This window comes from Chlorella variabilis, assembly GCF_000147415.1.
Source record: "Chlorella variabilis unplaced genomic scaffold CHLNCscaffold_2, whole genome shotgun sequence".
Taxonomy (NCBI): domain Eukaryota; kingdom Viridiplantae; phylum Chlorophyta; class Trebouxiophyceae; order Chlorellales; family Chlorellaceae; genus Chlorella; species Chlorella variabilis.
In genome coordinates, this window is record NW_005435086.1 from 44566 (window position 1) to 71970 (window position 27405).

Here is a 27405-nt window from a genome sequence, read left to right on the forward strand (position 1 = left end):
CAGGCAGCCCCTTGATCACCTCGCAGCACCACCTTGATGTATGTACATCTCTCGATGTACGTACATTTGAGTTGCAGGCCACATGTAACAGTAGGTCCAGCTCGGGGGCTGCAGTTTCGGTCGCGCGCGCGGCGGCGCCCGATGGCGCCAGCGGTGTTCATGCAGATTCTCGGTCGTGAGGCCTTGGCTCCCCAAGATGCATCATAGCGAATGCCGTAGTGTGTGTAGGATCAGGTAGTCTAGGTAGACTGGGGGGACAGGCCGATCAGCTCGGCATCCAGAGATTGCAGGCAGTCGAGCGCGGCGCTGTAGTGTAGAACCAGCAAGTTATTGCCCATCTCATCGCATCTAACCTCGGCTTGGGCTGAGGCAGGAGATAGCGCTTGGCCCGGCATCCAGATGCCCGCTGCAGTGTGGGCCATCCTGCTCTTGCTATCCTCCACTGGATGCTCGGCGACACCCACGACAAGGTGCGGCCATTGCCAGGCGATGCCGCCTCGCGTTCAGCATCCGCCCACACCGGCACCCACCAGCGGTGGCGGCGGGTAGCCCCTTGCTGCAGGGGGCTGCTCAAAGACGACGTGGTGCGTCAGGCGATCGTCAATGGGACGGACGCGCCCAAGGGGCGGTATCGTTACATCGCCTCCCTGCGCAGCAGCTTTGATGGATGGATGCACTTCTGCGGAGGTACCTGGCGGGGGGTCCTTCCCCGGCTTGCGATGCTGCCTGCTGGGCATGGATGCGGGGTGCCCGCTAGCATCAACTGAGCACACCCACCTGTCTGCCCGCTACAGGAGTGCTTATCCACCCCTCTGCCGTGCTGACCGCCGGGTGAGCTACCCGCTGGGGGTGCGCATCTGGCAGCTGCCGCCGGCCGCTCGCCACCATGCGGGCTAAGTCCTCCTCGCCTCCTCACCACCCTGCCGCGATTTGCAGGCACTGCGTGCGCAACCACTTCACGGGAGAAGACTATGATGACGACTTGCACCGCCCGCTGGTGCGCTCGGTCCGCTTGGCTTGCCACAACCGCCGCGCTAGCGCCACCCGCCGACTGCTGACTGTTCTACGATAGCCTGTCTCACAACGCGTACTGAGGCTGCCTGCATCCTGCCCGCCTGCGGTGCATGCCCTCCTGCTGCAGGTGCGGCTGGGGGGCTACCGCAAGTCGTTGGATGGGCCCGCCGAATATGAGGAGCGGCTGACCAAGAAGACACTGGTGCACCCCCGCTTCAAGACGGGCTTCACCGGAGACCTCACCCTCGACTTCATGACGCACGATGCCGCCATCCTGATCCTGGAGCAGCCCAGCAGCATGCCGGTGCTCCGCCTGCCGCAGTACAAAGGTGAGGGCGCGTCTGACTGGCTGGACAGGGCAGGCGGGTGGGCGGGCAGGGATTGCTGTGCGCCCGGCTGTGCGCAGCCGGAAGGCCCCGACCCTGCTGCTGCGCCTGCGCTGTGCTGCAGCCAAGTCGGGCAGTAACCCGCTCCGTGACTGGTCACCCGTGACTGCCATGGGCTGGGGCTGGCTCGATGCGGAGGAAGAGGACTCGGAGGCCCTTCAGCAGGCAGGCCTGGCAGGCAGCAGCTGGCGCGGGCTGCCCGCAGCTGTCGCTGCCCTGCTGACTCGCTGCTTGCTGTCCTCTGCACAGAAACCTGTGGGCCGCGCAATCCCCACCACCGCCGCCGCCTTGCGCCCGCCGCTCTGCAGCTGGCCATGAGCCTCGTCCCGCTGGCCACATGCCAGGCGGACCTGGGGTCGGTGAGCTTTGTGATGGAGGGCGGCGTCAGGCGGCGGGTGGAGTACGACTTTGCCAACAACAGCCTCGTGTGTGCGGCCCGTGAGTGAACAGAGCCAATCGGCCCGCTTGCGTGGCTTGCTCGCCGCGCTTCTCGCTGCATTTCAAGCCGCACTACGGGGGGTGGCCGTTGGGGCTGGGGAACCCCCCTCCTGCATTCGCACTGCAGGGAAGGGCTCTGTCCTAGCCGCCCACTCAAGTCGCCATCGCCTCTCCCTCAGGCCGGTGTCCCTCCCACTCCCCCACTTGCCATGCGCAGGCGACTACCCGAACACGTTCAGCGGCATCTGCGGCGGCGACTCGGGGTCCCCGCTGGTGGCCAAAGGCAGCGGGGGCGTGTCTGCGGGCGGCAGCCAGGACCTGCTGGTCGGCATCGCCTCCTTCGCCTCCGCCAAGTGCGGCACTGTGGCGCGCAAGCCCAGTGAGTTGGCTGGGGTGGGTGTGCGGTTGGACGGCCGGTTGGGTGGCGGGGTTTGCTGCAGAGGGTGGTGGCGGCAGCAGGTTTGGGCTGCCAGCCTTCGTGAGGCGCGAGGTTACTCGGCGGACGCTGCAGGGGGCACCACATCCAAGCAATTGGAGCCCGTCTTGTTCACAATCACACACTGCCGGCCTGCTCGCCTTGATTAGCGGCTGACCGACCGAGCCGTCTTGCTTGCTGCTGCAGGCGCCTTTACAGATGTGGCTGACATTATGGATTGGGTGGCCGCCACCCTGAAGCAGCTGCCAGGCACCCCAGCCAGCTCGCCCACCAAGCCAGGCAGGCGCCTCGTGGCATCAGGTGAGGCAGGACGGCCAGCAGGCCGCAGCAAGCACGCCCACTGTGCGTGGCAGGGACAGCAGGCCAGCAGAAGTCTAGCCACGTTTCCGCCGCCACTCCAAAGCTGCTGCGCCGGCTGTGCTGTGCAGTGGATGCGACCACAGCGGTGGGCTTCACTGGCAAGGCAACCCAGATCAAGCAGCGGGCTGGCACCACGCTCAAGGTGGGCGCTGCCAACCACCCCGTGTGCAGGGCGGTGCAGGATAGAGCGGCGCCTGCATGTTCCCTTCACAGCGGTGCCGTTGCGTCACGCTGTGCTGACCCCTTTCCTGCCTTCCTCGCCCTCCTGCAGATCCTGACCTATCCCAAGTGGAGCCTGACCGCCACGCTGCGCAGCGGCAGCACCAAGGTCGGGGCAGCAGGCGGGGCGCAGCAAAGCGCGTGGGTTGGAGCTGCCAAGCAGAGGGAGTGGCGGCTGCCGCAAACCACTCACCCCATGCTTGGCATGCCTTTTGTTGCAGGGGAGCGTGGTCCTGGGCCAAGTGGTCCTGCGGGGTCCTGGTACCGCTGTACGGGTGGCCATTTCGAAAGGCAGCGCCGTGGGTGAGTGGCAGGCCACACCTCGCCACACCTACACTGCCACATGTGCACCGTTGCCTAAGCTGGGGCGGGATGCAGCACAGCCCCTGGCGGAGCGCAGGCTCACATGCATGCCTCGCCACACGCCTTGCTCCCCGTGCAGTGATGGTCAATGGCAAGGCTCTGCGGGCGGGCGGACGGCAAACGATCCGGGGCGCGGCTGTGCGCGCCGCCACGAACAAGGTAGGCGGAAACTGCAGCTTGCAAAACGAGACCAAGACTGCGGCTGCCTGCTGCGCATGCGCTGTGCTGTGTTGTGCTGCTGTGATCGACAGGCTTGCTGCGCTCTACCCCTGCAGGCTCGCACCAATCGGGTGTTTGCGATCGAGCAGCCTGGGCTGGCCATCCGCGTCATCCAGCCCTACTCCAAGAGGCTCAAGAAGCTGCTGCCGCAGCTCAGCGTGGCCATCACCCTCACCGCCCCTCCCGCCTACCAGATGGGAGGCGTGCTGGGCGCCACGCTTCCGCGCGCCGCGGTGGCGGCGTCGGCAGTCGCCGCGGTGGCGGGGCCCCTCACCGCCTCGCTCGTCTCCGGCGGCGGCGAGTGAGAGGCTGAGCGCCGAGCAGCCCTGTCCATTGCTTGTATCAGTGAGCCCCTGGCACCGTCTGTTTCTTCCAGATTGACATGTGCATCAGCGCCGCTGTATTGTAAATGAATGAGGCATTGGCAGTGCAGGAACTGCGCTTCGCTGTACAAGGTGATGCAGCAGACTGCAGTCGCCTGCAGCGCCCTCCTTCACCAAAGCTGTCTGCAGAGAGCTGCGGCCGACTGACCTCCTGTCACGTCCATCACCGTGTCTTCCCACGTCAGCCGTGTGCCACGCTGATCAGCCCCCACTCAGATCGCCCTTCTCCAGGCCGCTCACAGCTCCGGCTACGGCCGGCGCCATGGCCTCCACCACACGGCTGGTCACATGCTGCTGCTCTGCAGGGAGAGGCAGCAGCACAGCACAGGCAGCTCTGCCATCTCCGTATAAACCTCAGTGCATGCACTAATGGCTGTAGCTGGCTTCACCACGAAGCATTGCGCTCAACAGGCTCGGCTGCCGCCCAGCGCCGCCCGCAGCTCGCCCACCTGCTGCAGCGTAGCGGCCGCCTCCGGGGAGCTCCCCCACCTGCTGCCTGCCGCTGGCGTGCTCCTCCTCTGCCATGCCGGGACCTGGGTTGTAGGAGCGGTCCACAGCATACTCTCCGGGGGCGGCGGCCACCTGGATGCTTTCGCCCTCGCGCCCCGCCAAGCGCGTGGTCTGCACCGCGCCGCTGCCGCCTGTTGAGGCCACTGCGTGGCGGGCGGGCGAGCGGCCGGGCGGCGAGGCAGCCTTGGACCAGCAGCCTTGCTGCTGCTGAGCGATTGGACTCGTAAGCACCCAGTTCAAAGCAGACTGAGTCACTCAGGGGTAGCGGCGGTGCGCGGCCTGCCCCAGAACCCCCACCTTGGTCTGCCATTCCCTCGGCACTTCTTGCTCAATTTGGTGCTCTGCTCAGCCCACAACCTTTTTGCATGCTTGGCATTCCCTTCTTTCCAACCTGTCCCCACTGTGAACACGCCATTGGGCAGGCAGATTCAGGGTGGCAGCACTGGCACGCCTGCCTGGCCGCAGTGAGCTGACATTGGCGGCGGGCTCTGCCAGAGCCAGTGGCAGCGCCACATGCCCGCTAGCGGCGCAGTCGCGGCACGGCACTTCCGCACCGCTCACTCCCTGCTGGCCGTGGGACAGGTGCCGCGGGAGGATGAAGAGGTGCTGGGGGTGGATGTGGTGTCCCGCCTTTCGCTGACGCCCGCAGACTGGCTGCTGGTGCCCGCTGGGCTCCCCGCGCTGCGCGCTGCTGTGCTGGCCCGCTCTTGTGCTGAGGCAGCACAACGCGCGCCCCGCCTGCTTTCAGACGATCGCATGTGCACTGCCCCTCTCAGCCTTGCGCATCAGCTCATCTAGCTAAATGCCATTCCCCTACAGCTCAATTCAATTCAATTCAAGCATGCATGCGCGCATGCCCTGGATGGTGTGATTGTGGACGCAAATAGTAAAGAATGCACAGTATGAAGAAGCGGTCACGAGGATCGAGCTCCCTGAGTTCAAATGGTGATGGTGGGCCCAGCGGCGGCGCCACGCCTGCCGGCCACGCAACGGCCGCGGCGGCTTCCAGCTGGGAGGGAACTGCAGGCGCCTCGCAAGCGCCCAGCCGGGCTTAAGCGCGAGTGGCTTGGTCCAGGGCAGACACCGCCGCCGCACGCCACTTGGCCACGATGCCTTCGGCCGCCGACGCCACCAGGTGGTCGCGGTGGTTGCGCAGCTGGGCCACGGCGCCTGCGATGCCAGTCTTCTGCAGCAGGTTGAGGCTGACCTGCAGGGGAGGGCAGGAGGGTGGGCAGGCAGGCAGGCTGTGTGTGTGTGTATGTGTGTCAGCAGCAGAGTCGCCTGCCACGGCGCGGCAGCATGGCGAGGAGGGCCAGCAAGCTGCGACGGCAGACCTCCCAAACCCGTGCCGGGCTTGCCAGCGCAGCTGCGCTGGCAGTCGCGCCCTTAAAGGTGCAGTTTAGGCGGCACGGGTTACCTGCGCTGTGGACAGCTCCCGCAGGATGGCCAGCGCCTCCACCGTGGGCGTCCAGCTCCACCCGCCCAGCGGCGTGTCCAGCTCTGCACCGCAGGGCGGGCAGCAGAGGTGAAGAGCCAGCCTCGGCAGGAGCAGGGCAGCCTCGGCAGCGGCAGGAGCAGCACAGGGAGGCCGGCGCAGGGCCTGAGAAGGCACAGGGAGCAGCGGGGCCTCGGCGGCAGGGCAGGGAGCCTCGGCGGGGGCCGCGTAGGTGCCAGCACCTGAGGTGGGCAGCGGGGGAGGGCTGTCTGAGATGTGGCTGTTCAGCTTGGCTGCCCAACGCGCAAAGGCGTCGCGGGCGCTGTCGCTCGGGGCGCTCGCCACGAAGCGGAAGAGGTCGGGGTCGGCGGCAAAGGCTTGCTGCACCCCAAATTGGGGCAGGGAGCGGGGGAGGCATCACGGTAAGGCACATGGCGGAGAGAGCGGTGGAACCAGGCATCACACAGGCGGGCGACTGCCGGCAAGCAAGCCTGGCCGCGTCTCCATGCACTGCTGCCGTGCGCCAGCAGACCTGCAGGCCTGGCGTGACGGGCCTGCTGCCTGCCGCCGACTCGGCCTCCAAGCTGGCAGCCTCTGCATGCAGCGCCGCCCGCAGCTGCTCCACTTGCTTGTGTGGGCTTAAAGTCTGGTAAAGCAAGAACTAGCTTGCAACATAGACTCCCCGCCGAAACGGGACGGGAACCGGGCGAAAGCAGAGAAAGCAATAAAACAGGGGTGGAGCAAGGCGACATGCAACGCAAGCAGCTGACAGGGCACGCATCGAAACGTGTGTATGACTGGCAAAGTGGCATGGCGCATTGGGGAGAAACGCAACGGTACGGGAGCATGGGCTGGCCAAACGGCAGTGCGGAACGCTAGGTCACTAGAAAAGCAGGGAAAGGCGCACTATGTATGCAATGAGGGCAGCCCCCGCTCAGAAGCTGCGGCGAGGGCAGCGGCTGCCACGCCTCCTCCTCCCCCTCGTGGCCGCTGCCGCCGCCGCTGCCGCCGGCGGTGGCGGAGCCCGGGGCGGGGTGAGTGAGGAGGAGGGAGAAGGTGCGGTGGTGGCCGCTGCCGCCGCCGCCGCCGCCGTCGGTGCGGATGAGCAGGCTGGGCGGAGAGATGACTGCCAGCAGGCATTCGTCGCTGGTGTGGCAGGTGAGCCCGCAGGTGGCGCAGCGCAGGCCCACCAGGCGGGACTGGGTGGCGATGCGCGGCAGGGGCGGCCGCACGCCTCCCGCCGCCGCTGGAGCCGGGGCCGGCTGCGCCGAGGCGCCCGCCGCGGGGGGCCGCGCCAGCGGCGAGGGCGGCGGCGAGTCGCCCGCATCGCTGCTGCCGGCCGGCGCCGGGTGGCTCTGCGGCGCGGGGCGCACCTTGCCCGACAGGGAGGAGGTGTAAGGGCTGCCGGCTGGCGAGGCTGGTGCCGCCGCCGAGTTCCCCGCGTGCTGCTTGCTGGCGGGGCTCGCCCGGGGTGCCGCAGGCGCCATCAGCGGCGTCCGCTCCTGCTGCGCCGCGGCCCGGATGCGGGCGGCCAGGCTGCCTAGGTCCTCCTCCCTCAGCGCCTGCGGGCACCGCACCTGCTCCGGCTCCAGCGGCGCTGCAGGCAGGCAAGGGGAGGGAGGCAAGAGCCGGGGGGGCATGTGTCAGGACCTGCACGACCCTCAGCCTCTGTCGATGCATGTGCAGCCGTGGCGTGAAGCTGCCGGGGAGCCTTCCGCAGCTACAGAGCCGCAGCCCAGAGCAGCCCGCCCGCCTGGCGCCGACCCAATGCAGCGCCAGCAGGCCCGGCGCCGGAGCCGGCTGGCACACGGGGCGCAGCCGCCAGCATGGGGAGGGGCAGAGTCTCACCGTCTGCGGGGCGGCACAGGGCATAGTTCACCCAGGCCATGACCTCTCGCGCGTTCTCAAAGGCAAAGCCGCCCATCTCCTCCTCAGCAAAGTACTTGTAGCGCCGGTCCTTGCGGCTGGAGTCGACGCCCGTGACCTGCGGCAGGGGCAGGAGAGGCAGGTGAGAGGCAGGGGCCGGGTCAGGGGGGCCAGTGCAGGGGTAGGGTGGCAAGATGTGAGGCAGCGGCGGCGGCGGAGGTGGAGGGGAGGAGGGTGGGGGAGGTGGACGGGCGCGGCGTTGGGAGCCGGGCCAGGCGGCAGAGAGCAAGGGCAGAGGGAGGAGCCCTTTGCTGGAGGAGCCCTTGCTGCTCAGACAGCAGCAGCAGGGGGCCCGCTCACCACCAGCTTGTCGGCGCCCCCAGGGCCCAGCATCCAGAAGCGCTTGAAGTGGCGACCGTCGGCCAGGCGCCCGCTCTCCTCCCTGCAGGGCCAGCCAGGCGCATGACATCAGCGGGTGCAACAGCAGGCAGATGCACCTAATCGTGAAGCCATCTGACCGGCAGGCAGGCAGGCACAGGGACGGGCGCAGCGCCCGCCAGAGGGAGGCGTGCCAGCTAAAAATGGCAGGCGGCCCCTGCCAGCAGCCCGTGGCACGAGCCTCACCGCACGCCCGTCCAGCTGCCGGCGCGGAGGCCCTCTGGCCGCGCCCACACGGGCGACTCAGGGTTCAGCACCCTGCTCTTCTCCTCCGCCGACAGCTCCGGCAGCCTGCAGGCGGGTGTGGGAGGGCGAGCAGCGGGCGCGACATGGGTGGCAGGCCCACGGGACAGGCAGAGGGTAGGGGGGGCGCGCCGCGGCAACGAGGGAGGCCCTGGAGGCAGCTCCTGAGAAGCCGGCGGCGGCTGGCCAGCACGGCGGCCTCCCAAAGGCAACCTGCCAGCATTGGTCGCTGCCCAGCCGCTGCGCCTGAGCCCCCACCTGACCGACGAATCGTCCACCTGGGCCGCCACCCCGAAGCCGGCCAGCCAGGCGGCCACCTCTCCCCTGTTGGTGACCCGCAGCGGCGGCGCCAGGCCCAGTGCCAGGAAGGCGGGGCAGCTGGAGTAGATGAAGTGGCCCGACAGGCGGGCGTCGGTGCCCTGCATAGGCACAGGGGCAAGGGGAGGCGCGCGGCGGATGCGCGGGTGGTGCGGCGAGGCAGCAGGGGAGGGGATGCCGACAGGAGGCAGCACGCAGGGCTGGCTTGGGCGGCGAGGAGCGCAGTGAGGTCCCGGCAGGCAGCCGGCGGGCGGGCGCTCACCACCGCGGCCAGCGTGCTGTCGCCGCGCTCGTCCTGCAGCCAGAACAGCGCGTGGGCCGCCTTGCCGCTCGTCAGCTTCTGGACGGCGTAGGAGACAAAGCGCGGGCCGCCCGACGCAGCCAGGCTGCGCGCCCACTGCTGCTGCGGGGTGGGGTGGGCTGCGGGGCCATCAAAGCTTCGTGACCTGCAAGCAAAGAAGCAAAGCAAAGGGGGACAGGGAAGGGCAGGGATCAGGGAGGTGAGGAGGCACGGCTGGCCAAGCCGGCAAGCCGGCGTCAGTGGGGAGGGTTGGCCAGCCAGGGGGCTTCAGGCCTGGCATGCGGCCCAGCGAGGCTGTGGCAGGGGTGCGGCAGGATGGCAAGAGCAGGGCTTAATGCGAGGTGGCCACCAGGCTGGGGGGCCTTCCTGGTGCCCCACTTGCCTGCCCAGCGATGGGGTGGTGGTGTCTGCAGAGCTGCTGGGCGACTCCTCCCCGGATGACAGCCGGCGCCGCGGCCGCAGTGGCAGAGCCAGCGCCAGCGGCGGCAGCCGTGGCCGCTTGGCGGCCCCCGCCTCCTGTCCCGCCAGCACGCCGCGCAGCAGCGGGGAGGGCGGCAGGGACGCGTCTGCGGCAGGGCGCTTGGAGCCGGCGGCGGCGGCGCCGCCGCCTGCCGCCTTCCTTCGCTCAGCCTCCCGTAGCTGCGCCAGGCTGCCGGGCCTGCCCAGCTTGACCCACGACTGCCCACATCTGCAGCGGCACGGGCAGGGGGAGGCAGCCTTTGCTCCCATTGGCACAACAAGCCCGAGGCGCTGCCTGGGGCCGGTCGGCGGCGGGGCGGCCTGGGGCACACCTGTTGCACATGTTGGCGTATTGGCCGCCTGGGATGGGCCAACCCTTGCGCCACGAAGCCGTGGTGGATGTCTCGCCGCACGAGACGCACTCCACGCTCGTGCTGGCCCCCGACTGATACACCTGCCGCGCTGTGAGCGACATGTCGGCCCGCGATCACTAGGAGACAGATGGGACTCAACAAGGGAACTGGATCATCGCCAGGCACGTAAAGCACTTGTCCTGGGCTTCAGAACCCGAGGCAAATTCCTGACGTGGCGCCTTGTCACCAAAACAAGTTGCCGAGGGGGGGTACTAGGCCGTTAACGCCATGAGGAGACCATGTCGTGGCGATGAGATCGAAAGGGAGGACGGAGAGGACGATGTACTGCGCAAATGCGGTACGTTTGAGCCCACGGGCGACTTAGCCGCCGCATGGGCTTCAGTCGCATTCAAGCCGGTCCACCATGCCCACCACCAGCCCGCTGGGGGTCTGACGCCATCTGCCAGTCTCTGTCAGGGCGCCTGGCGGACGCCGCGCCGCCTCGGACAATGGAGAACCGAGAAAATGATGCCGATGGATTTGTTAGTGCGGGTGGGTGACCCCTGCGTGGCAGTTGTTAGAATGCGGGTTTGGGCGCAGCCGGGCGACAGCTCTCCGTCTGGATTTCCCGGCCTTCTGTGAGGCGCTCCAGAGCAGCCTGCGGCAGTGCATGAGCTGGTGCAGCACCGCCGACGGGCGCCCAGCCGCACCAGGGCACACCCTCCGCCGCCGCCAGCGGTAGCCCGCTCTCTTCGCCGCTGCCGTCCCTCCTCCTCTAATTCGGCATCGCACGCCCTACTCCCGCCCCGCAGCCGACTTCTTCCGGCAGCAGCACCCGCCGCCCGTCGCTTGTGGCGGCGGAAAGGATGACCTCGTGCAGCGCAAGCCGCCGCGGGAGTCGCTCCTGGTGGTTGCCCGCAACTCCCAAGTCAAAAACAAGATCAGCACCTTTGACAGGCAGCACCAGCACCAGCACGGTGGAAGCAGCGGCGCGCCGGCCTTCAGCCGCCCCGCAGCGCCGCCGCCCGGCCGGCCGGCCGGCGGCGCCGGCTTGAGGCCGGCAGCGGGGCCTCCACTGCCGCGGCGCACTGCTGCCGCGCCCGCTCTGGGCGCCATCGCCGAAGAGGCGGCCAGCTTGGCAGCCGGGCGCGCTCCGCCGCGCCGCCATGCAGCCGTGGTGAGCACCGTGACGGGCGCGCCGGCCCGGCGGCACGTCGCACTGGTGGGAACCAACACCCCCGCGCCGCCGCCGCCCGTGGCGCTGCCCTCGCCCGGCACCAAGCAGCAGGTGGCGGAGAAGCAGCACCAGGCCCGCTTCCCAAGCATCATGTTCCACCCGCCGCAGCCGGCGGCGCCAGCCCGTGCGCCGCTGCCAGGCGGCGTTGCCGTGCTGCCGCCAGGGCCGGCGCCTGCTGCGGTGCAGCAGCAGCAGCAGGCATGGCAGGACGAGGTGACCCCGCAGCCGCGGCCGCTACCCGCGGTGCTGGCGCCGGTGCTCCGCTCCTCGCTGTCGCCCCCCCAGCGCCAGCCACAGTGGCAGCACGAGGAGGAGGCGGCTGTGCCGGCGCCAGCTGTCAATGCTCCACTGGCGGCGGCAGCGGCCGTCCCGGCGGGGACAGATTCGGAAGAGGAGCATTTCGTTGATGCCGACAGCGGCGGCGCGCCGTCGAATGAGGGCAGCGGAGGTGGGCAAGCGCTGCTGCAGCCAGCGGGCAGGCAGAGGTGCCTGCCTGTTTACTGCACGCTGTGGGTGATGGGCTGCGCTGCACAGCATGGCATGACCGCACCCTGCCTGCCTACCGCCTCCTCTGGTAGCTGCACAGGGCACAGCTGTGCCGAGCACTGTCCTGTTGCCCCACCGCCTGCCGCGCTGCAGTGTGGGCCGATGCCCGCGAGGCGGCGCTGCCCCACCCTGCCGCCGTCGGCAACGTGGTGATCGAGGATGAGGAGGGCGGCAGTGATGCGGCCAGCGTGGCTTCTGATGCCAGCACGGTTGTGCCTGATCGCGAGCACGATCAGATGCTGGGCGATGACGAGCAACAGGGTCGGCGCTGGGTGGAGGAGGCGGGGGACGAGCCAGCGGCCCTTCCCGACCCCGCGGCCGCCGCAGCCCCGGAGCCTGAACTCTGCGACTCGCCGCTGCTGGCAGGCGAGGCAGCGGGGCAGCAGGGAGCGGCGCCGCGGCTGGCAGCAGGGCCCACTGCCGCCAGCGACGTGTTTCAGTCGGCCTGCAGCCAGCTGCCTGCGCTGGATGGCAGCCTGGAGGGCCCTCTGTTTGGGTGCCCACCGCCCCGTCGCACCAGCCTGTCTCCCGCGCTGTCGGGAGGCAGCCGCCGCAGCAGCCTGGCGGGTGCGCCGCTGGCTGGGGCTGGTGCGGCAGCTGGCGAGGTGGAGAGCCTGCGGGACAGCCTGACGAGCGGCATCGCTCACGCAGCTGCCGAGGAGGCCGCCCTGGCAGCCGCGGTCGCAGCGGCGGCGTTTGGAGAGCAGCAGGAGCACCAGCAGCAGGCGCCGTCATCGCCTCCTGCACCCAAGCCGGAGGCTCAGCCCGCGCGGAGCGCTTCCGTCGGCGTCCCTGCCACAGCAGCGGTGGCAGATGCGGCGGCGGGGGAGGTGGTGGAGGGCGGCGGCGGCCTGGCGCCTCTGTCGGAGGCCAGCCGTGCCAGCGTGGCTTCAAATTCCAGCGCCACTGCCGCCCCCTCCCTCAACATTGAGTTCTCTGAGGCCAGCCTGCGTTACTCTGGTGGGTGGCGGGGCTGCGGCAGGCTTGGCGGGCGGTTGCGTGGGTAGCTCGTTGCGTGGATGGCGTGGCGCTGCAGGCTGCCTGGCCGCTTGGCTGTTGTCTGGGTGGGTGGTGGAGTGGAGGCCGCCTGCAGCGACTAGGCCGGTTGCACCTGCTGCTCACTGAGCATGCCATGCCATGCTGTGCTGCCTGCCATGCTCCTGCAGCGGAGCGCCTGTTCCAGGAGCAGCCGGCGGCGGCAGAGGCAGCGCTCCCCCCGGCCGCGGCCGCCACCCCGCAGCAGCTGCGGCTCAGCCTGCAGGGCGCTGCCAGCCCCGCCGCGCCGGCAAACACCCCCGCCTCCCCCAGACTGGGCGGTGCCGCGACTGGGGGCCTCCTGGCACCGGGGCGGCACAGCCTGCCGGTGGGTGCGTCTGCAGTGGCAGAGGCGATTGAGCAGGCGGCTACTGCCTCTACTGACGGCGCCAGTGAGGCCGGCACTGAGGCGGTGGGCCGCAGGGCCAGCGCGGCTGCTGCGCAGCCGGCACCAGCGGATGCTGAAGGCCGCAGGGTCAGCCTTGCAGAAGCGGCAGCCGCTTATAGCCCTGCGGCGGCATCCCCAGCGGTGGTGGCGGCGCCCATGGTGGCACCTTCTCCCGTGCCGGCCACGCCCTATGCCGCCACAGAGTACGATGGCGAGGATGTGGTGATGATGGATATTGGTGAGAGACCTTGACGCTGCCAGCCACTGCTTGCTTGCTGCAGCTACTTTGCAGTCTGCCTCGCCTCAGCAGAGCGGGAGAGGCGGCACGTGGCTGCCCCTGTTTGCATGTGCTGCCCCTGCCCGGTGTGCCGATCGCCCGACGCCGCCGCTGCCTGCCGCCATGCCCTGCAGACTTCACGCCGAGGCCTACCACAGGCCGCAGGGCGCTTCCCGGCAGCAGCCGCTTCCAGCTCGAGGCCCACACTTCTGCCAGCCACACCCAGGCAGGCGCCGGCCTGGCCCCCGCTGCCCCAGCAGATGGGCGGGCACCCACCCCGGCCGCAGCGCGGCAGCCCAGCTTGCCGTCCCCGAGCATGGCAGAGGAAAATGAGGCAGTGGCAGAGCTACAGGAGCAGGCCCCTGCTGCCGTGGAGGCAGCACCGTCAGCAGAGGAGGCGGAGCAGCCTGGAGCTGCAGTGCAACAGGACATAGCCCCAGCAGAGGAAGAGCCGGTGCAGCCAGCAGCAGAGCAAGGGAGCAACAGCGGCGACACGGCTCCCATCCTTCCGCAGCTGCCTGTGCATGACGCGGCGGCGCGGAGGGGGCGCGCCGGGCGCCTCAGCATGCCAGCCAATTGGCAGGCAGCTGGCGGCGCGGACCGCGGAAGCAGGGCCAGCCGCCTCAGCCTGCCGTCTGGAATGGTGGGCGGCGAGGAAGCGCTCGCCTTTGCACCCCGGCCCAAGCTGGCATCCTCGCCGCTGCATGGTGCGGCACCTGCGGCAGAGCCGGCACCGCAGCCTGAAACCCAGGAAGCCACGCAGCAGGCTGAGGCGCAGCAGCAGCAGGCTGCGCAGCAGGAGCAGGCTGCGCAGGAGGAGCAGGCGGCTGGCCAGCTGGCGGCAGCTGCTGAGAAGGAGGCTGATGGGGGTGCCGACGTGGAGCCGCCGCAGTTTGCCGGGCGGGCCCGACTGGCAGCCGAAGATGCCGAGCTCCCGGCCGACATTGGGGCAATCGCTGCTGAGGAGCAGCCCGTGGCATTTCAGACAGCTTTGGCAGCGGAGCAGCCGCCCACCGCTGCAGATGCGCAGGCGCCTGCCGCTGGCGCCGCCGCTGAGCAGGCGGCGGCGCCGAGCGTCGGCCAGCAGCCAGCAGAGGCAGCTGAGCTGGGCTTGGCGGGTGGAAAGGAGGAGGAGGAGGAGGCGCTGGCGGCGGCAGCCTTTGCAGCCAAGCCCAAGCTGGCCATGTCGCCAGCGCTGTCCTCGGGGCCGGCCCAGAGCGTGCGCAGCAGCTTGTCGGGTGCACCCCGCAGCCGCCGTGCCTCTGATGCCAGCAGCGGCGCGTGCGGCAGCCTCCCTGGGGCAGCCGACGACAGGCGCGGCAGCCACCTGGCAGCAGCTGTACCAGATCTGGCCGTTGCCGCTGTCTTTGCTGCCCGTCCAGTGTCGGCCATATCGCCGGCTGGTTCCAGCGGGAGCGTGGGCCGCTCCCCTGCGGCAGCCGAGGAGGAGCAGCGGCAGCAGGAGGAGCAGGGGGAGCAGCAGCAGGGGGCGGATACGGCGGTACAGGATCGAGCAGGACAGCCAGCCGGGCGCCTCCCCTCCCCTGCTATGTCCTCCAACCCTCTGGCAGGCGCAGGCGACACCCCCGCTGCTGCAAGCAGCCAGCGGGTCGGCCACTCCCCGGCCCCCAGGTGCGCTCGCCGGCAGGTGCCTGCCTGGCTGGTGTGTTTCTCCAGCTCTGCGCGCCGCTCCTCAGTGCCTGCCAATACGCCAGCGTGTACTGCTGAGTCAGCTTTGATGACCGCTGGAGTGAGCTTGACCCCTCCCCGCTCCAACTCCCTCCCACAATGCCCGTGCAGCGGGCTGTCGGCGGGCGCTCTCAGCAACAACCCAATGTACGCGGGCACCCCCTCCCACCCCACCCCTCCATCTGTCAACCTCAAGAGCTTCTCCGGCCGTGCCAGCATGGGAGGTGAAGCACTGTCCCCCGCGGACGCCTGCCGGCTGCAGCCAGTAGGCATGCAATGCGCTGTGCTGGGCTGTGTACTGCATGTCTGCTCTCTCTCAGCCTGCTGCGCAGCTGCTGCATCGCGCGCCACTCACCTGTTTTGCCAAGCGGCTGGCCCGGGTGCAGGCACGCCCCTGTCTGCAGCCAGCGGCGGCAGCACCCCGGCCTCTGTGGGCATGCAGCTGGCTGAGCAGATGCACCAAGGTGCGGCGGGCCTGCCCACGCAGACTTCCTGCTATGGCAGACAGACACTGCTTCCGTCTTGTACCGGGCTGCGCTGTCTGCAACCGCATGGCAGGCACACCTGATCCAGCTGTCTGTCTTTGAAGGCTGGAGCGGCATGGCAGGGAGAGGTCTCGTGATCGCTGCTGCCCGCCTCCTCCCGCCTGCCCTGCAGTGGCGGAGCAGCTGCAGGTCCCCGCGGCTCCCGCGGGGCTGGCGGCGCTGGCCACACCCGGCGCTGCCCGGCTGGCCGCCGCGGCCGGCACCCCTGCCACTGGGCGCTTCCAGTTTGCCGCTGATGTGGAGGCCATGATTCAGGTGGGTGGCGGCCCTTACGCTTAGGCTGTGATGGCACTGCTTGCAGGCAGCTTGCAGCGGTTGGGACTGCAGCCTGTGTGTGGCAGGACTGCTGCTGAATGCTTGTTTTTTTTGTCCGCATTGGGCTTTGCTGCAGGCCCTGGATGCCCGCACCCCAGCCACCGCGCTGGGCCAGCAGCCCGCGCTGGGGCGGTCGGCGGCTGGGGCGACGACCGTGCGGCGCGCCGGGGGCGCCCGCCTGCCGCGCCTGTCCTTTGCCGCGGGCCCCGCCACGCTTCTGGACCTGGATAGGTGCGCTGCTGGCCAGGCTGGGAGGGGCACCACACGTCAGCAGTGGTGACGCCTGCACAGCGCTGCTGTGGGACCAGCTGCTGCAAGTGCCACGTTGCTGTGTTCTGCTCCCTGCCCTGTATTCCACAGCCGTGATGCCCCCCACCCTGCACCCCCCGATGTGCAGCTACGATGCCAACGGGGAGCGCAGCACCCAGGAAGGCCCCACACCGCTCCTGCGGCACCACCTGCTGGGACTCACGCCTCCAGCAGCCGCGGCCGCCGGCACCAGCGGAGGGCCGCGGGGCGCGGGCGCTGCCGGTGCAGCCGTCACCCCGGCTGAGGTCAGGGCTCTGCGGGAGGAGGTGGCATCGCTTCGGCTACAGGTGGGGCTATAGCCTGCATGTAGCAGGCAGCCCTGCCTTCTGGCTCTGTGCTTACCTGCACATGACCACCCGTGTCGGGGCTGGAACTAGCGTCCCGCTGCATCGCCCCTTCTCCTCCCCCACTGCCCACACCTGCCCCTTCCGTGGTGCTTCCCTTCCCCGGCCCCCTCCTCCACAGCTGTCTGAGTCGAACGCGCAGCGCGAGGAGGTTGTGGGGCTGCTGGGCGGCTACCAGAGCAGCATCCGCGAGCTGCAGGACCAGCACTCGGCCATGGTGGTGCGGCTGCAGGGCGAGGCGGCGGCGCTCAAGGCAGAGGTGGGCGGGATGTGGTGGCAGTGCATGGCTCGATAGGTGGTGCTGGGTAGGTTGTGGTGGTTCTGCGTAGGTGCGTGTGGTGGTAAGAGCAACGGGCGGGACAGCGGGGTGTGAGGGCTTGGCTAGGTGGTGCCGGACGGCGTGCTCATTGCCTGTAGTCAACAGGGTGCCCGCCCGTCTCCCCTCCCCTGCCCACCTCCTCTGGCACTGCCTCGCGCCCTCTCTCCCAGTCCATGCCCGCTGCCTCACCCCAGATCCGCCTGCCGTGCCCCTCCTGCTGCTGCCCCGCAGAGGGACGACCTGCGGCGGGCGCATGCCGGCGTGGACTCCCAGTTCCGCACGCTGTACGGCGACAAGTATGTGCCGCTCAAGGCGGAGGCTGCGGGGCTGCGGGATGAGGTGGCGGCGCTGCAGAAGCGGGTGGTCGCTGAGGAGCTGCGGGTGGGTGGGTCGGGTGCCCGGTTCGGTGGCTGGAGGACAGAAGGGGGGCCTGTTGGGAGGAGATTCAACGAGGGGTCTTTGGGGCGATGGGTTGGATCGGGCTGAGTGGCGGTTGAGACAGAGGAGGCGCGTGCGGGCAAACAGCATGCGCCATTCACGCCTGCCAGCTGGCTGAAGCGGCTTGGCCTGCCTGCCCGTCCTTGCCACGCAGGCGCACAAGGCTGCCAGAGAGGCGGCCGCCACGCGGCAGGACCTGGCGGCGGCTGTGGAGCGGGCTGAGCGGTACAAGGCCGGCATGCTGGAGCAGCAGGGCGAGGCGGCGGCGGCGCGCGAGGCGGAGCAGCGCCTGCAGCAGCAGCTGGCGGGCGAGCAGCGGCGCACCGAAAAGGTGCGGCCAAGAAGCGGGGGTGGGCTGTGCCTAGCTGACGTGCTGCGTGCTCTGCCAAACCTTCACTCCCCTGCACCTTTCTCCTGACCTGGTCCGGCAACCCCGCTCGTGCAGGCGGTGGCAGCAAAGGAGGCAGAGCTGGGCGAGCTGCGGGCGAGGTACGAGGGTGTGACCAAGCAGTACGATGAGGCGGTGCATCGCATCAACCTAGCCAAGCAGGTGGGTGGGGCGGGCAGGGGGAGGAACAATCTTCGCTGCAGGCACCTTGGTGGTGCATTTGTGCCTAATTGTGGTGACGGGGGATTGCGATGTGCCCCGATCGCACCGTGGCGTACCTCTCCAGCTGAGCTGCTGCTGCGCTTCCTTGGCCGCCCTCCCTGGGCCTCCCTGGCCCTCCCTGCAGGCCCGCGAGCGAGCTCAGTCTGAGGTGCAGCGCAAGGAGGAGGAGGTGGTGGCGCTGGAGGTGAGCCGGGGCAACAAAGGGCGGCGCAGCAGGCTGGCTGGTGGCACCGGGCTTGGGGCCTGCGCCACGTCGCTGCCTGCACAACCCTCCCCCCTGCCTGCCCCTCCTTCCTCCACCGTGTCATCACCCATGTCCGGGGCCTGCGGCCTCTCTGACTGCCCTGCCTGCCTGCCTGCCTTCCTCCCACCCTGCTGCTGCAGGTGCGGCTCAAGGAGTATGAGGGGGCACTGCGGGAGTACAAGCGTGAGAATGGAAAGTTCTTCGAGATGAAGGAGCGGTACAAGACAACCATCGCTGGGCTGGAGAAGGACGTGCAGGTGGGTGGGGCAGTCGGGGTGGCTGTGTTTGTGTGTGGTGGTGGTGGCGGCGGCGCTGGTGGTGGCTGCAAGTCCAAACTCCTGGCAGCTGGATGGGTGTGGGTGGGGGCTGCGCTGTTGCAGCTGCCTGGCCTGGTGATACGGGTGGAAAGGGTTGGTGGAGGCAGCGCCGTGGACGTGGGCGTCAGCCGCTCAGCTTGTCACCCCATGCGGCGGCTCGTGCAGGCCAAGGAGAAGGACAAGCAGCAGCTGCTGGAGATGTGCAACGAGCTGGTCACGCGCCTTGAGCGGGAGGGGCTGTCAGTCTGAGCGAGCCGCGAGGGCCGCTGCGGCAAGGACCGATGTGCTGGGGAGCCGGCTGCAGCTGCAGATGGCAGGGCTTGGCAGGCCGGCCATGCCTGTGCAAGGGAATGCTACTGTGAACACACTGATAGGACAGTTGTTTGTTGGGAGTTTGCAGTGATTTTCAGTGGACTTTCCTTGCCTTCTTGCTTCTGACCATGACCGCGATGTGACATGCTGGCACCAAACAGGTATCAAACAAAGGGTGTGCAGTGGTGCTAGGCTGGGCAGCTTGCTTGGGATGTTAGGGTGTACATCTTCACCATGACGTGGTGACAGCTGATGTGCATGGGCGCTGAGTCAGCTCCCAGCTAGCTGCCCTCAGCTTCCTCCCGCCGGCACTCCAGCTTGTGGCTCGCCCAGGCCGCTACCTGGCATTCTCGACTGCAGGCAGGCAGCGGCAGGTAGGCCAGTGCCGTGCTCATGGCCTGTGGGCCTTCCTTCTGCACAGCCAACGCCTGAGCAGCCGCGCCGCACCTGCAGTACTGCGCACGCCTGCAGCCGGCGCAGCGCCGCAGCCCGACGGCAACCTTGCCGCACCCACAGCAGTGCGCGATTTGCTCTGGATTTGAACTCGACAGAAACGCATGTGTGGCCGCACTCCTGGCCTCCATGGCTGCCCTCGCCAATGCTGCCAGCTCAACATTCTCGCCTGCAGCGGCGTCGCCGCTGCTGCTGCCGCCGCCGCCATCGCTGCGGCTTGCTTGGTGCAGGTAGCGCAGCTGCGCCTCTATGCCCGGCAGCAGCTGCTTGGCAGCATCTATGACAGCTTGCGTGGCCGCCACCCACTCCTCCGGGAGCAGGCTCTTGCAGCTATTCAGCGCAGGCTGCGCCAGTTGGAAGGCAGCCGCCGCTGCCTCCAGGGTTGCGCTGTCCTCTCCCAGCTCTTGCTGGTTTGCTGCACTCATTCTCCATGCCACGGCCGTGGCGACATATTAAGGGCTCCCCTGCTGCTGCGATAGCTGTATCGCCCTTAAAAACAGCTCGGCTGCTCGCTTCGGCTCCCCACGCAGCAGGAATACACAGGCAGCCCTGAAGCACACATGGGGCGTATCGGGCTCCAGCTCCAGCAAGTGAGCTGCTTGGCTGAGCTGCACAGCATCCATCTCTTGTAGCTCAGCTGTCGAGAGGGTCGGCCCAGTGAAGCCACGGCGCTGCCAGCGACCTTTAGCTTCGGGATGCTGCATCAATCGCAGAGTCTCCGCAGCGGCCCCAGCCACAGAATAGCACACCACCTGCAGCTGCTGCAGGGTCAGGCGAGGCCCGTGCATATTCGCGGTCAGCTGTGCCAGGCTGCGGCGCAGGGCCCGCCGGTTCCGTGGGTCTGCCAGCATCGCAGCCGCCGTGCTGGCGCTGCGCAGGCTGTCGCCAGCGTCGTTGCTGTACGCCGACCTCGCGTAGAGGCACAGCACATCGGCGAGCGCGTCTGCACTTCCGCTGCCTCAGCTGCCGCTCACTTCGCCGGCGGGGCTGCCAAATAGCTGAAGGTAGGTGTAGACACGCAGGCCACCGTGGGGAGACCCTGGGTGGGGTTGGACAGAGGTAGCCAACACGTGCCAGCAGCCAGAAGGCTCGCAGCGCCTGGTGGCGGGTTGCGCGCCCCGGCGGCAGCGCTGGCCCCCGCCGCTAGTATTCAGCGGCAACAGGTCGGTCGCGTCCTGCAGCAGGCGCACGCCCTCCAGGAAGGCGCGCACCTCGGGCGTGCGCTCCGCCTCGGGAACTGCACGCGCTCGTTGAAGTCGCCTCTCAAAGAACTGCGCGCCCGGGGCGGTCATGGCCGGGCCGGAGTGGACCACACATTCAAAGCCTGGACGCAGACGTTGGAAGTTGAGGGGATCCACGGTGCTGAGGTGGCACAGCAGGCGGCGTTGGCACAGCAGGCGGCGTGGGACCCCCTTGCACATGTTTACAATTGCAGGATAGGCGGGGACCCTCCCAGTGTGCTGGGCAAGGTCTCCGATGACATGACGGTGCTACGCTTGCTCAAAGGCTTCGGCAGCTAGCAGTGGCACTTGAGCGGCTAGGGGATGCCAAGCGACGCCGCTGCAGCCGTAGCAGCTGGCGTGCACATGCCCTTCTTCAGCCTGTAGACAGCCCCATTGCCAGCCTTCTTTTCACCGGCGCACACCTGGCACATGTCACAGTTGTAGCCACAGCGCATGCAGTCAACGTCCGTGCACGGCTGGGCGAGAGGGCAGCGGCGATGGGGAGGGCCATCAACTTGTGAGGCCTGCCTGCCACTCAGCCGATATCGTGCATGCAGGCATGCAGGCATGGCCGTTGCCGCCGCCGCCGCCCCTTGCCATGAGCCCTCCAGCTCATGCGCTGCCACCCTCAAGGTCGCTGGCGATTCGGCAGGTCGCCCGAGAGGAGAACTGTGGCGCCAATTTGAGCAGGTCCACGACACAAGTCACTGAGGCTGCCTGCGGGAATGAGGTGAATGGGGCTTAAGGAGGAGACCGGGTCACTGACCCTTCGGGATGTGCATGCGCTGCGACAGGGGCGGGCACAAGCAGGCAGCAGACATGGCGGTAATGCCGCTGGGCATGCAGGCTTGATCAAGACAGTTTGCTGCCCCCGTGCCACCCAGAGGCCTGTGAACCCCTGCAGCCTCCGGCACAGTCCGTCCGCAAGCCTCCGCCATCAGCCTCCGAAACCCAGCAGACCTCCCTCCGGCGGGCGGCAGCATGCAGCTCACAGTGCTGGCGCTGGCGATTGTCGCTGCAGCGCAGGCAACAGGCCTGGCGGGTGAGCACGGGGTGGCGGTACTGGCTGTCCAAACAGCTGTGTTGGGCCAGCGGCTTAGAGAGGCTGCACAGAATGCCGCATCGCGATGCCGACGCATAGCCAGCGCCGAGCAAACCCCGCCTGCCCGCCGCCGCCTGGCGCCCCGCAGCGGCGGCACGCCAGCCCGTAGTCCACTTTGCCGGTGCCGGTGTGGAGCTCTCCAAGCTGCCCGGCGCCCGCCTGCTCAACCCCAGCAAGCTGGTCAACAAGATAGACATCCACCTGGTGGCGGCTACCGTGATGGTGGGGCTACCGTCGGGCGGCGGCGCCCAGCATTCCAGGCCCGCCTTCCACTCAGCCTCTGCCGCGCCACCTCACCGCGCCACGCCAGTGCTCACCCAAGGACGCTGCCTGCCGCCCCTCTGCCATGCAGGGCCCCACCGGCAGGAAGCCTAAGATGCTGCGCTTCAACGGCATGGTGTACCGGTCCGCCGCCGGCACCTTCCTGCACGGTGCGCCCGTGCCGCTGCGCACCCCTTGCACTGGTGCACAGGAGGGATGACGCGCCTGCTCCTCTGAATCCCCAGAGGGGTGCCCCCCTCTGCTGCAGGACCCACACTGCGCCTGCGGGCCGGAGACAGGTACTGGATAGATCTCACAAACGACCTGCCGCAGGCCGACCCTAAGAACACGCCCAACATCTCGGCTGGCTTCCAGCGTGAGCGCAGCTCCTGCCGGGGACTGGCGGGGAGCTGCGGCGGCCGCCGCCGTCTCTGCTCCGGCGGAGAGGCTTCCCTGGCAGCGGCTGGTGGTGAAGGTCGCCGCCCCTCTCTTTTTTCTGTTCCGCGCTGCTCCGCTGGCAGCCGAGCATCAGCCACCCAGCCTGCCGGCCCCTACTTGCTACCCCCCCCCCCCCCCCCACTGCCACGCAGACCCAACCCAGACCAACCTGCACACTCACGGCGTGCACGACGCCCCCGGGATCCAGGCGCAGACCCCCAACCCCAAGTACACCGGTGAACAGCTGCGCCTGAGCCTGACCTTTCATACCCGCACATGCGCACACACCCCCACCCCCACATGCGCACGCCACCCGCTCCAGCCCACCACCACCGATACACAGCAAGCTGCCCACCCGCCGCTGCCGCCCCTGTGCACCACGGCACAGCTGCTTGCAAACCCGCTGCTGTCTCCCCGCCTGGCATGTGCAGGTGGGGACAACATGTTCATTAAGGTGCCGCCCAAGGGCGGCAAGCTGTACTGGCGGTCGCAGCTGCCAAAGGACCACCTGCCGGGTGCGGTACCGGCGGCGGTTCATCGCTGCTGCTGCTGCTGCTGCTGCTGCTGCTGCTGCTGCTGTGCTTATGTGCTTATGTGTGTGTTGTGCAGGGGAGTGGAGGGGAGGGCAGGGGGCTACAACCGCAGCTGTGAGTGCAGCGCCTGCTCCAAAACTGTGGCCCCCTTGCCCATCAACGCACACCCTCCTGCTGCCCTGCAGGCATGCACTGGTACCACCCGCACGCCTTTGGCAGCAGCATGATCCAAACCTTCAGCGCCAACGGCGTGGTGATTGTCGAGGGTGCGCAGCCTGCCGGCGCCTGCGGCTGCCAGCCTGCATCCGCAGCCCTGCCTGGCAGCCCCTGCCGCTGCTGAGGCAGCGGTGAGGTGCATGCTGTGCGTGCTGCTCCGCTCCTGCATGCAGACGACCCCAAGTGGTTGCCCAACGCCAATGGCTGCGGCCCGGTGAAGGCTGCCCTCGGGTGCGCTGCGGCTCCCGCCCCGCCTGCTGCTGCTGGCGCCGTCCCCTCCCAAAGGCCCCCCCATGCACGCTAGCGCTCAGCCCCGTGCTGCCGCTGCAAAGCTGCAAGCGCGCTGCCTCTCGCCTGCCCACCGCGGCTCCTGCCTGCTTTGCCCCCACCCCCATGGCTCGCGCAGCGCGGCCAAAGACGTCATCCTGCACTTTGAGATGTTCACCTTTGGTCCGCCCAACCCCTTCAACGACCCAGGCACCGCCAGCTGGTATGCGGTGAGCTGGCTGCGCCTCTTTCTTTGCGCGCTCGGCCGGCTGATGTTTTGGCCCAAGGTGTGGGGCGGGCAACCAGCCGGTGCTGGACGGGGGCAAGCAGGGCCGTAAGGCCCCCAGTGCCACCTCAGGCCTCATGTTGGGCCTCTCCACCCCTTGCTGCCCACCCCCCTTTCCCTGCTGCCCCACCTGCACGTCCTGCCTCGCCCCTGCCGGTAAACTCTCCCGCCGGTACACTCTCCCTTTTGATCCCCCACCCCCCCTGCAGTTCATCGGCCCAGTCAACGCCTCCCTGGACGACACCAACATCCAGGACGGCTCTAACTGGTCCGATCCGCAGAGCCCGCTGTGCTGCAACGACACCCGAGGGGTGCGCCGGATACTCTGTGCCTGCCTGGATACTCTGTGCCCATGCTCCTGCACAGCATGCACGGCTGTGGCGGCTGACCAGCCTGCCGTAGCGGTGCTGGGTACCAGCCCTTGGATGCGCCGCTCGCCTGCCTGCCAGCCTGCCGCTCTTGTCCACACCACCCTGCCGCCTGCCCGCCTGCCTGCCTGCCCGGCCTGCAGCACGGCGTGCACGGCTCCGCCTCCGACCGAGACTTTGTGCTGGTGAACGGGGGCTGGCAGCCAAAGCTGACGATGGAGGTGCGGCGCTGCAGGCTGCTGCGCCTGCTGCGGTGGGGGAAGATGCACGGCCAGTTGCCTGCAGTGGCGAGGGGCGGGCCCGGTGTACCGGCTGCTTGCACCAGGGTCACTGCCCATGACGGTGCCTGCCCGCGCACCTATAGCTATGGCGTGGAGTTCCTTCGGAGCAGCAATAGTGAGCCCCGCACCGCGCTGCCGTGCCGCCGCCGCCCCCGCTGCGCCTGAAGGCGGGCCAGTGGCAGCGCTGGCGCCTGGTGCACACCGGTTACAAGCGCTTCCTGGACCTACAGATCCTGGATGGCGGCGGGGAGCCGGCCGCGGGCTGCGAGCTGGGGCTGGTGGCCAAGGACGGCGTCTATGTGCCGCAGGCACGCGGAGGGAGCGGGGCTAATAGCTCCCCCGGGATGCCAGCAGGGCAGCCCTGAGAGGGCAGGGATGGCTTGGCCCCGTGGCGGTGCCTCCTGCTTCCCAGGGCATGGCTGGGCCCTCACGACACTCCCCTGCCCCGCCCTGCCTGATCTGCCGTGCTCCATGCCTGCCACACACCCCGCAGGTCCCCCGCATGGTGAGCCACATCTTCCTCACTTCGGGCAACCGCGCCGAGCTGCTGGTGCGGTGCGCGCGCCCCGGCACCTACACCCTCACCGCGCGGTTCATTCATTCATTCAGCACACAGCCCGGCCGCCTCTTGCTCGAGGGCGGCCCACTTTGGCCTGGGCCGCCCGGGCCGCCCTCCCCCCCGGGCGCATGTTCGGTGTTGGAGGGGTGTGCCCAGCGATAGGGGGCCCCTGAAGGCATGCGCCGAGGCCGGGAAGCGTGGTTCGGCGCTGCTGCACGCTTGGCGATTTGACCAGAACCACGTGCCGCCGAGCTGCGGCCGCAGTTTCCGGCCCACGGTCTACGGTCGCAGCCACGGGACTCGGCGGCACGGCGTTTGGGCCCAAGCTTGCTGCCGCCGCCGCCGTGCCCGGGGGGCAGCGCGGCGGCGGCGGCACGCTGCGACGCCCCCGTGCTGCCGAGCTGCGGCCGTAGTTTCCTGCCAGAAGCCCACGGCCACAGCCACGGGACTCGGCGGCACGGAGTTTCGGTCCACGGCTTGCTGCCGCCGCCGTCGCAGGGGTGCTGCCTGCGGCGGCGGCGGCACGGCGTTTGGGTCCACGGCTTGCTGCCGCTGCCGCCGCCGCAGGGGTGCTGCCTGCGGCGGCGGCGGTAGCGCACGTGGCAACCCCCCGCGTTTCCTTGCCTCCCATCCACCGGACCCCGTCCTGCGCTTCACTTTGTTTAGGGAGGGGCTGCTCACTGCTCATTGCTCATTGCTCATCGCACACTGCTCAACGCTCATTGCCCTATATCCCACCCAGCCGCAGGACTCCACTGCCGCCCGCGCCCCGCCCCATCTGGCCGCTTGCGCGCCCCATCCCCCCTCGATGGGGCCCGCCCACACCGGGGCCTCCCCCCTCCCGCCCACTGCTTTCTCAACGGCCCCGAGCCGGGGCTGCCCTCATTGCATACATAGTGCGCCTTTCCCTGCTTTTCTAGTGACCTAGCGTTCCGCACTGCCGTTTGGCCAGCCCATGCTCCCGTACCGTTGCGTTTCTCCCCAATGCGCCATGCCACTTTGCCAGTCATACACACGTTTCGATGCGTGCCCTGTCAGCTGCTTGCGTTGCATGTCGCCTTGCTCCACCCCTGTTTTATTGCTTTCTCTGCTTTCGCCCGGTTCCCGTCCCGTTTCGGCGGGGAGTCTATGTTGCAAGCTAGTTCTTGCTTTACCAGACTTTAAGCCCACACAAGCAACAAGCAAGCGGGGCGCCGCCCCTCGCCCTTCGGCCCCGGCTTCTCCAACCTCAGCTGGTTCAGGCAGAAGGTGGTGCTCACGCTGCGCGTGGCCAGCTCCAAGCGCAAGGTAAGGGAACACCGCAAGCAACGAGAGCAGGTGGCGGGAGCTAGAGGGAAGCCGGGACAGCTGCCAGCAGGTGGAGCATGTGGTAGCGGCAGCGGAGCGCCACCGGGTGCCTGGCCAAGCGTCCATGACCCTAGGCCGCGGCTAAGAAAGGCCTTCTTTGAAGGCGCTGGAGCTAGTGTCTAAACCCTCCGAGAGGGCACAGGTTCGATTCCTCCCATGTCGAAACTTTGTGAGGACAAACGCGGCATAGCTGACCGGCTCAGCGCCAATCCAAGCCAATTCCTTCGGGAACGCCTAATAGAATCGCCAAGGCTTCGGCACAGGCCTCCCCGGGACCCATTCACTACTAGTGGGGGGTACTGCACTTGGCGCGTCGGGCAGATCAAATAATGGTCTAAAGCTAGACGTTAAAACCGGGAAGTGAAGCTTGTGGAGGCTCTTCCCCACCTTTACCTTTACCTTTACCATGAAGGCCATGCCTCGCCTGGGGTGCTCCTTACGCCCTGCCGCCGCCGTCGCCGCTGCTGCTGCGCTGCTGCCTGCTGCTGCAGCCTGCCGCAAAGCTCAAGGCGCGGGGCTGCGAACCGCTCTTCCCGTCCTATGCTGCCGACCTAACTGACGCCAACCTGCGCAAGCACAAGGCCATGGGGGCGCTTGTGGAGCAGCAAGTGGGGTTCACCTTTGGCAACGCGGTGAGGGAGCCTGCCAAAGCCTCGCTGGCGGCTGCAGCGGGCTGCGTTCCGCTTTGATCCGTGGCTGCATGTGCGGGTGGAAGCAGGGACGACCTGCATCATCGGGCAAGGCGAGCAGGCGGTTCCAGCCGCGGTCTGACCTGTTGCGCTCTTTCTCCTCCCTGCCTGTCTTCTTCCAGGTGTACGGCTGCCTCGTCAATAATCAGGCGCGCTGCACACTGAAGCACGTGGCACATCCCTAACCCCACCTTCAGATACCTCGGCGTGCACCTGCACTGCCGGCAGGCCTTTGCCTCGGCGGCATCGTATCGGGCGGAGGCTGGGCGGCGCGCGATGCACCTGCTGCGTCGCCGCCTGGCCGAGAATGGGTTGCAGGACCCCCTGCTCAGCATGCGTGCGTTCAAGTCTTACGTCCTGCCGACGTTGTCGTACGGGGCAGAGATCTGGGCGCCGCAGCTGATTCTGCAGGGCAGGACGGCATGCGAGCGGGTACAGCTGGAGTACCTGCGAGGGCTGCTGGGTGTGCGGGACAGCACCCCAGCCCTCATTGTGCTGGCAGAGACGGGGCAGCTGCCGCTGCCCGCCTACTGGACCTTGCAGGTTGCACGCTTTGTGAGCAACCTGCAGGCTATGGGCGGCGAGCGGGTCGCCCGTCTTGCCATGCTGGATAGCGTTGCGCTGGCTGCCGACACGGACACAGGGCTGCCACTGGCCCGGCAGCCCTGGGCAGCGCAGGTTAGCCGCGTTCTCGCGGCGGCCGGCGCCCCCTGCGA

The 27405-nt window shown here is 68.5% G+C and overlaps 3 protein-coding genes across 3 annotated transcripts; 2 read left to right on the forward strand and 1 right to left on the reverse strand.

Moving 5' to 3' along the window:
• Positions 1 to 399: 399 nt before the first annotated feature.
• Positions 400 to 3740, forward strand: CHLNCDRAFT_137544 (hypothetical protein; the record flags this gene model as incomplete). Its single annotated transcript, XM_005850998.1, has 14 exons — positions 400 to 413; positions 563 to 687; positions 795 to 831; positions 937 to 997; positions 1142 to 1343; positions 1465 to 1607; positions 1709 to 1838; positions 2056 to 2217; positions 2461 to 2574; positions 2703 to 2776; positions 2906 to 2962; positions 3075 to 3156; positions 3296 to 3375; positions 3492 to 3740. The coding sequence occupies 14 exons, from the start codon at positions 400 to 402 to the stop codon at positions 3738 to 3740; spliced, it is 1530 nt and encodes a 509-aa protein (XP_005851060.1).
• Positions 3741 to 5379: 1639 nt separating this feature from the next.
• Positions 5380 to 9863, reverse strand: CHLNCDRAFT_49761 (hypothetical protein; the record flags this gene model as incomplete). Its single annotated transcript, XM_005851294.1, has 11 exons — positions 5380 to 5535; positions 5746 to 5828; positions 6006 to 6144; positions 6648 to 7360; positions 7612 to 7747; positions 7990 to 8071; positions 8254 to 8358; positions 8569 to 8729; positions 8891 to 9074; positions 9279 to 9617; positions 9721 to 9863. 11 exons carry the CDS (start codon positions 9861 to 9863, stop codon positions 5380 to 5382), a joined length of 2241 nt encoding a protein of 746 aa, XP_005851356.1.
• Positions 9864 to 10250: 387 nt separating this feature from the next.
• On the forward strand, positions 10251 to 18603 carry CHLNCDRAFT_137547 (hypothetical protein; the record flags this gene model as incomplete). The annotated part of the gene is made up of 17 exons (XM_005850999.1): positions 10251 to 10293; positions 10554 to 11426; positions 11618 to 12484; positions 12691 to 13185; positions 13359 to 14856; positions 15025 to 15137; positions 15318 to 15377; positions 15571 to 15713; positions 15850 to 16004; positions 16171 to 16369; positions 16548 to 16685; positions 16977 to 17126; positions 17338 to 17514; positions 17629 to 17733; positions 17918 to 17977; positions 18178 to 18294; positions 18520 to 18603. 17 exons carry the CDS (start codon positions 10251 to 10253, stop codon positions 18601 to 18603), a joined length of 5277 nt encoding a protein of 1758 aa, XP_005851061.1.
• Positions 18604 to 27405: the final 8802 nt, after the last annotated feature.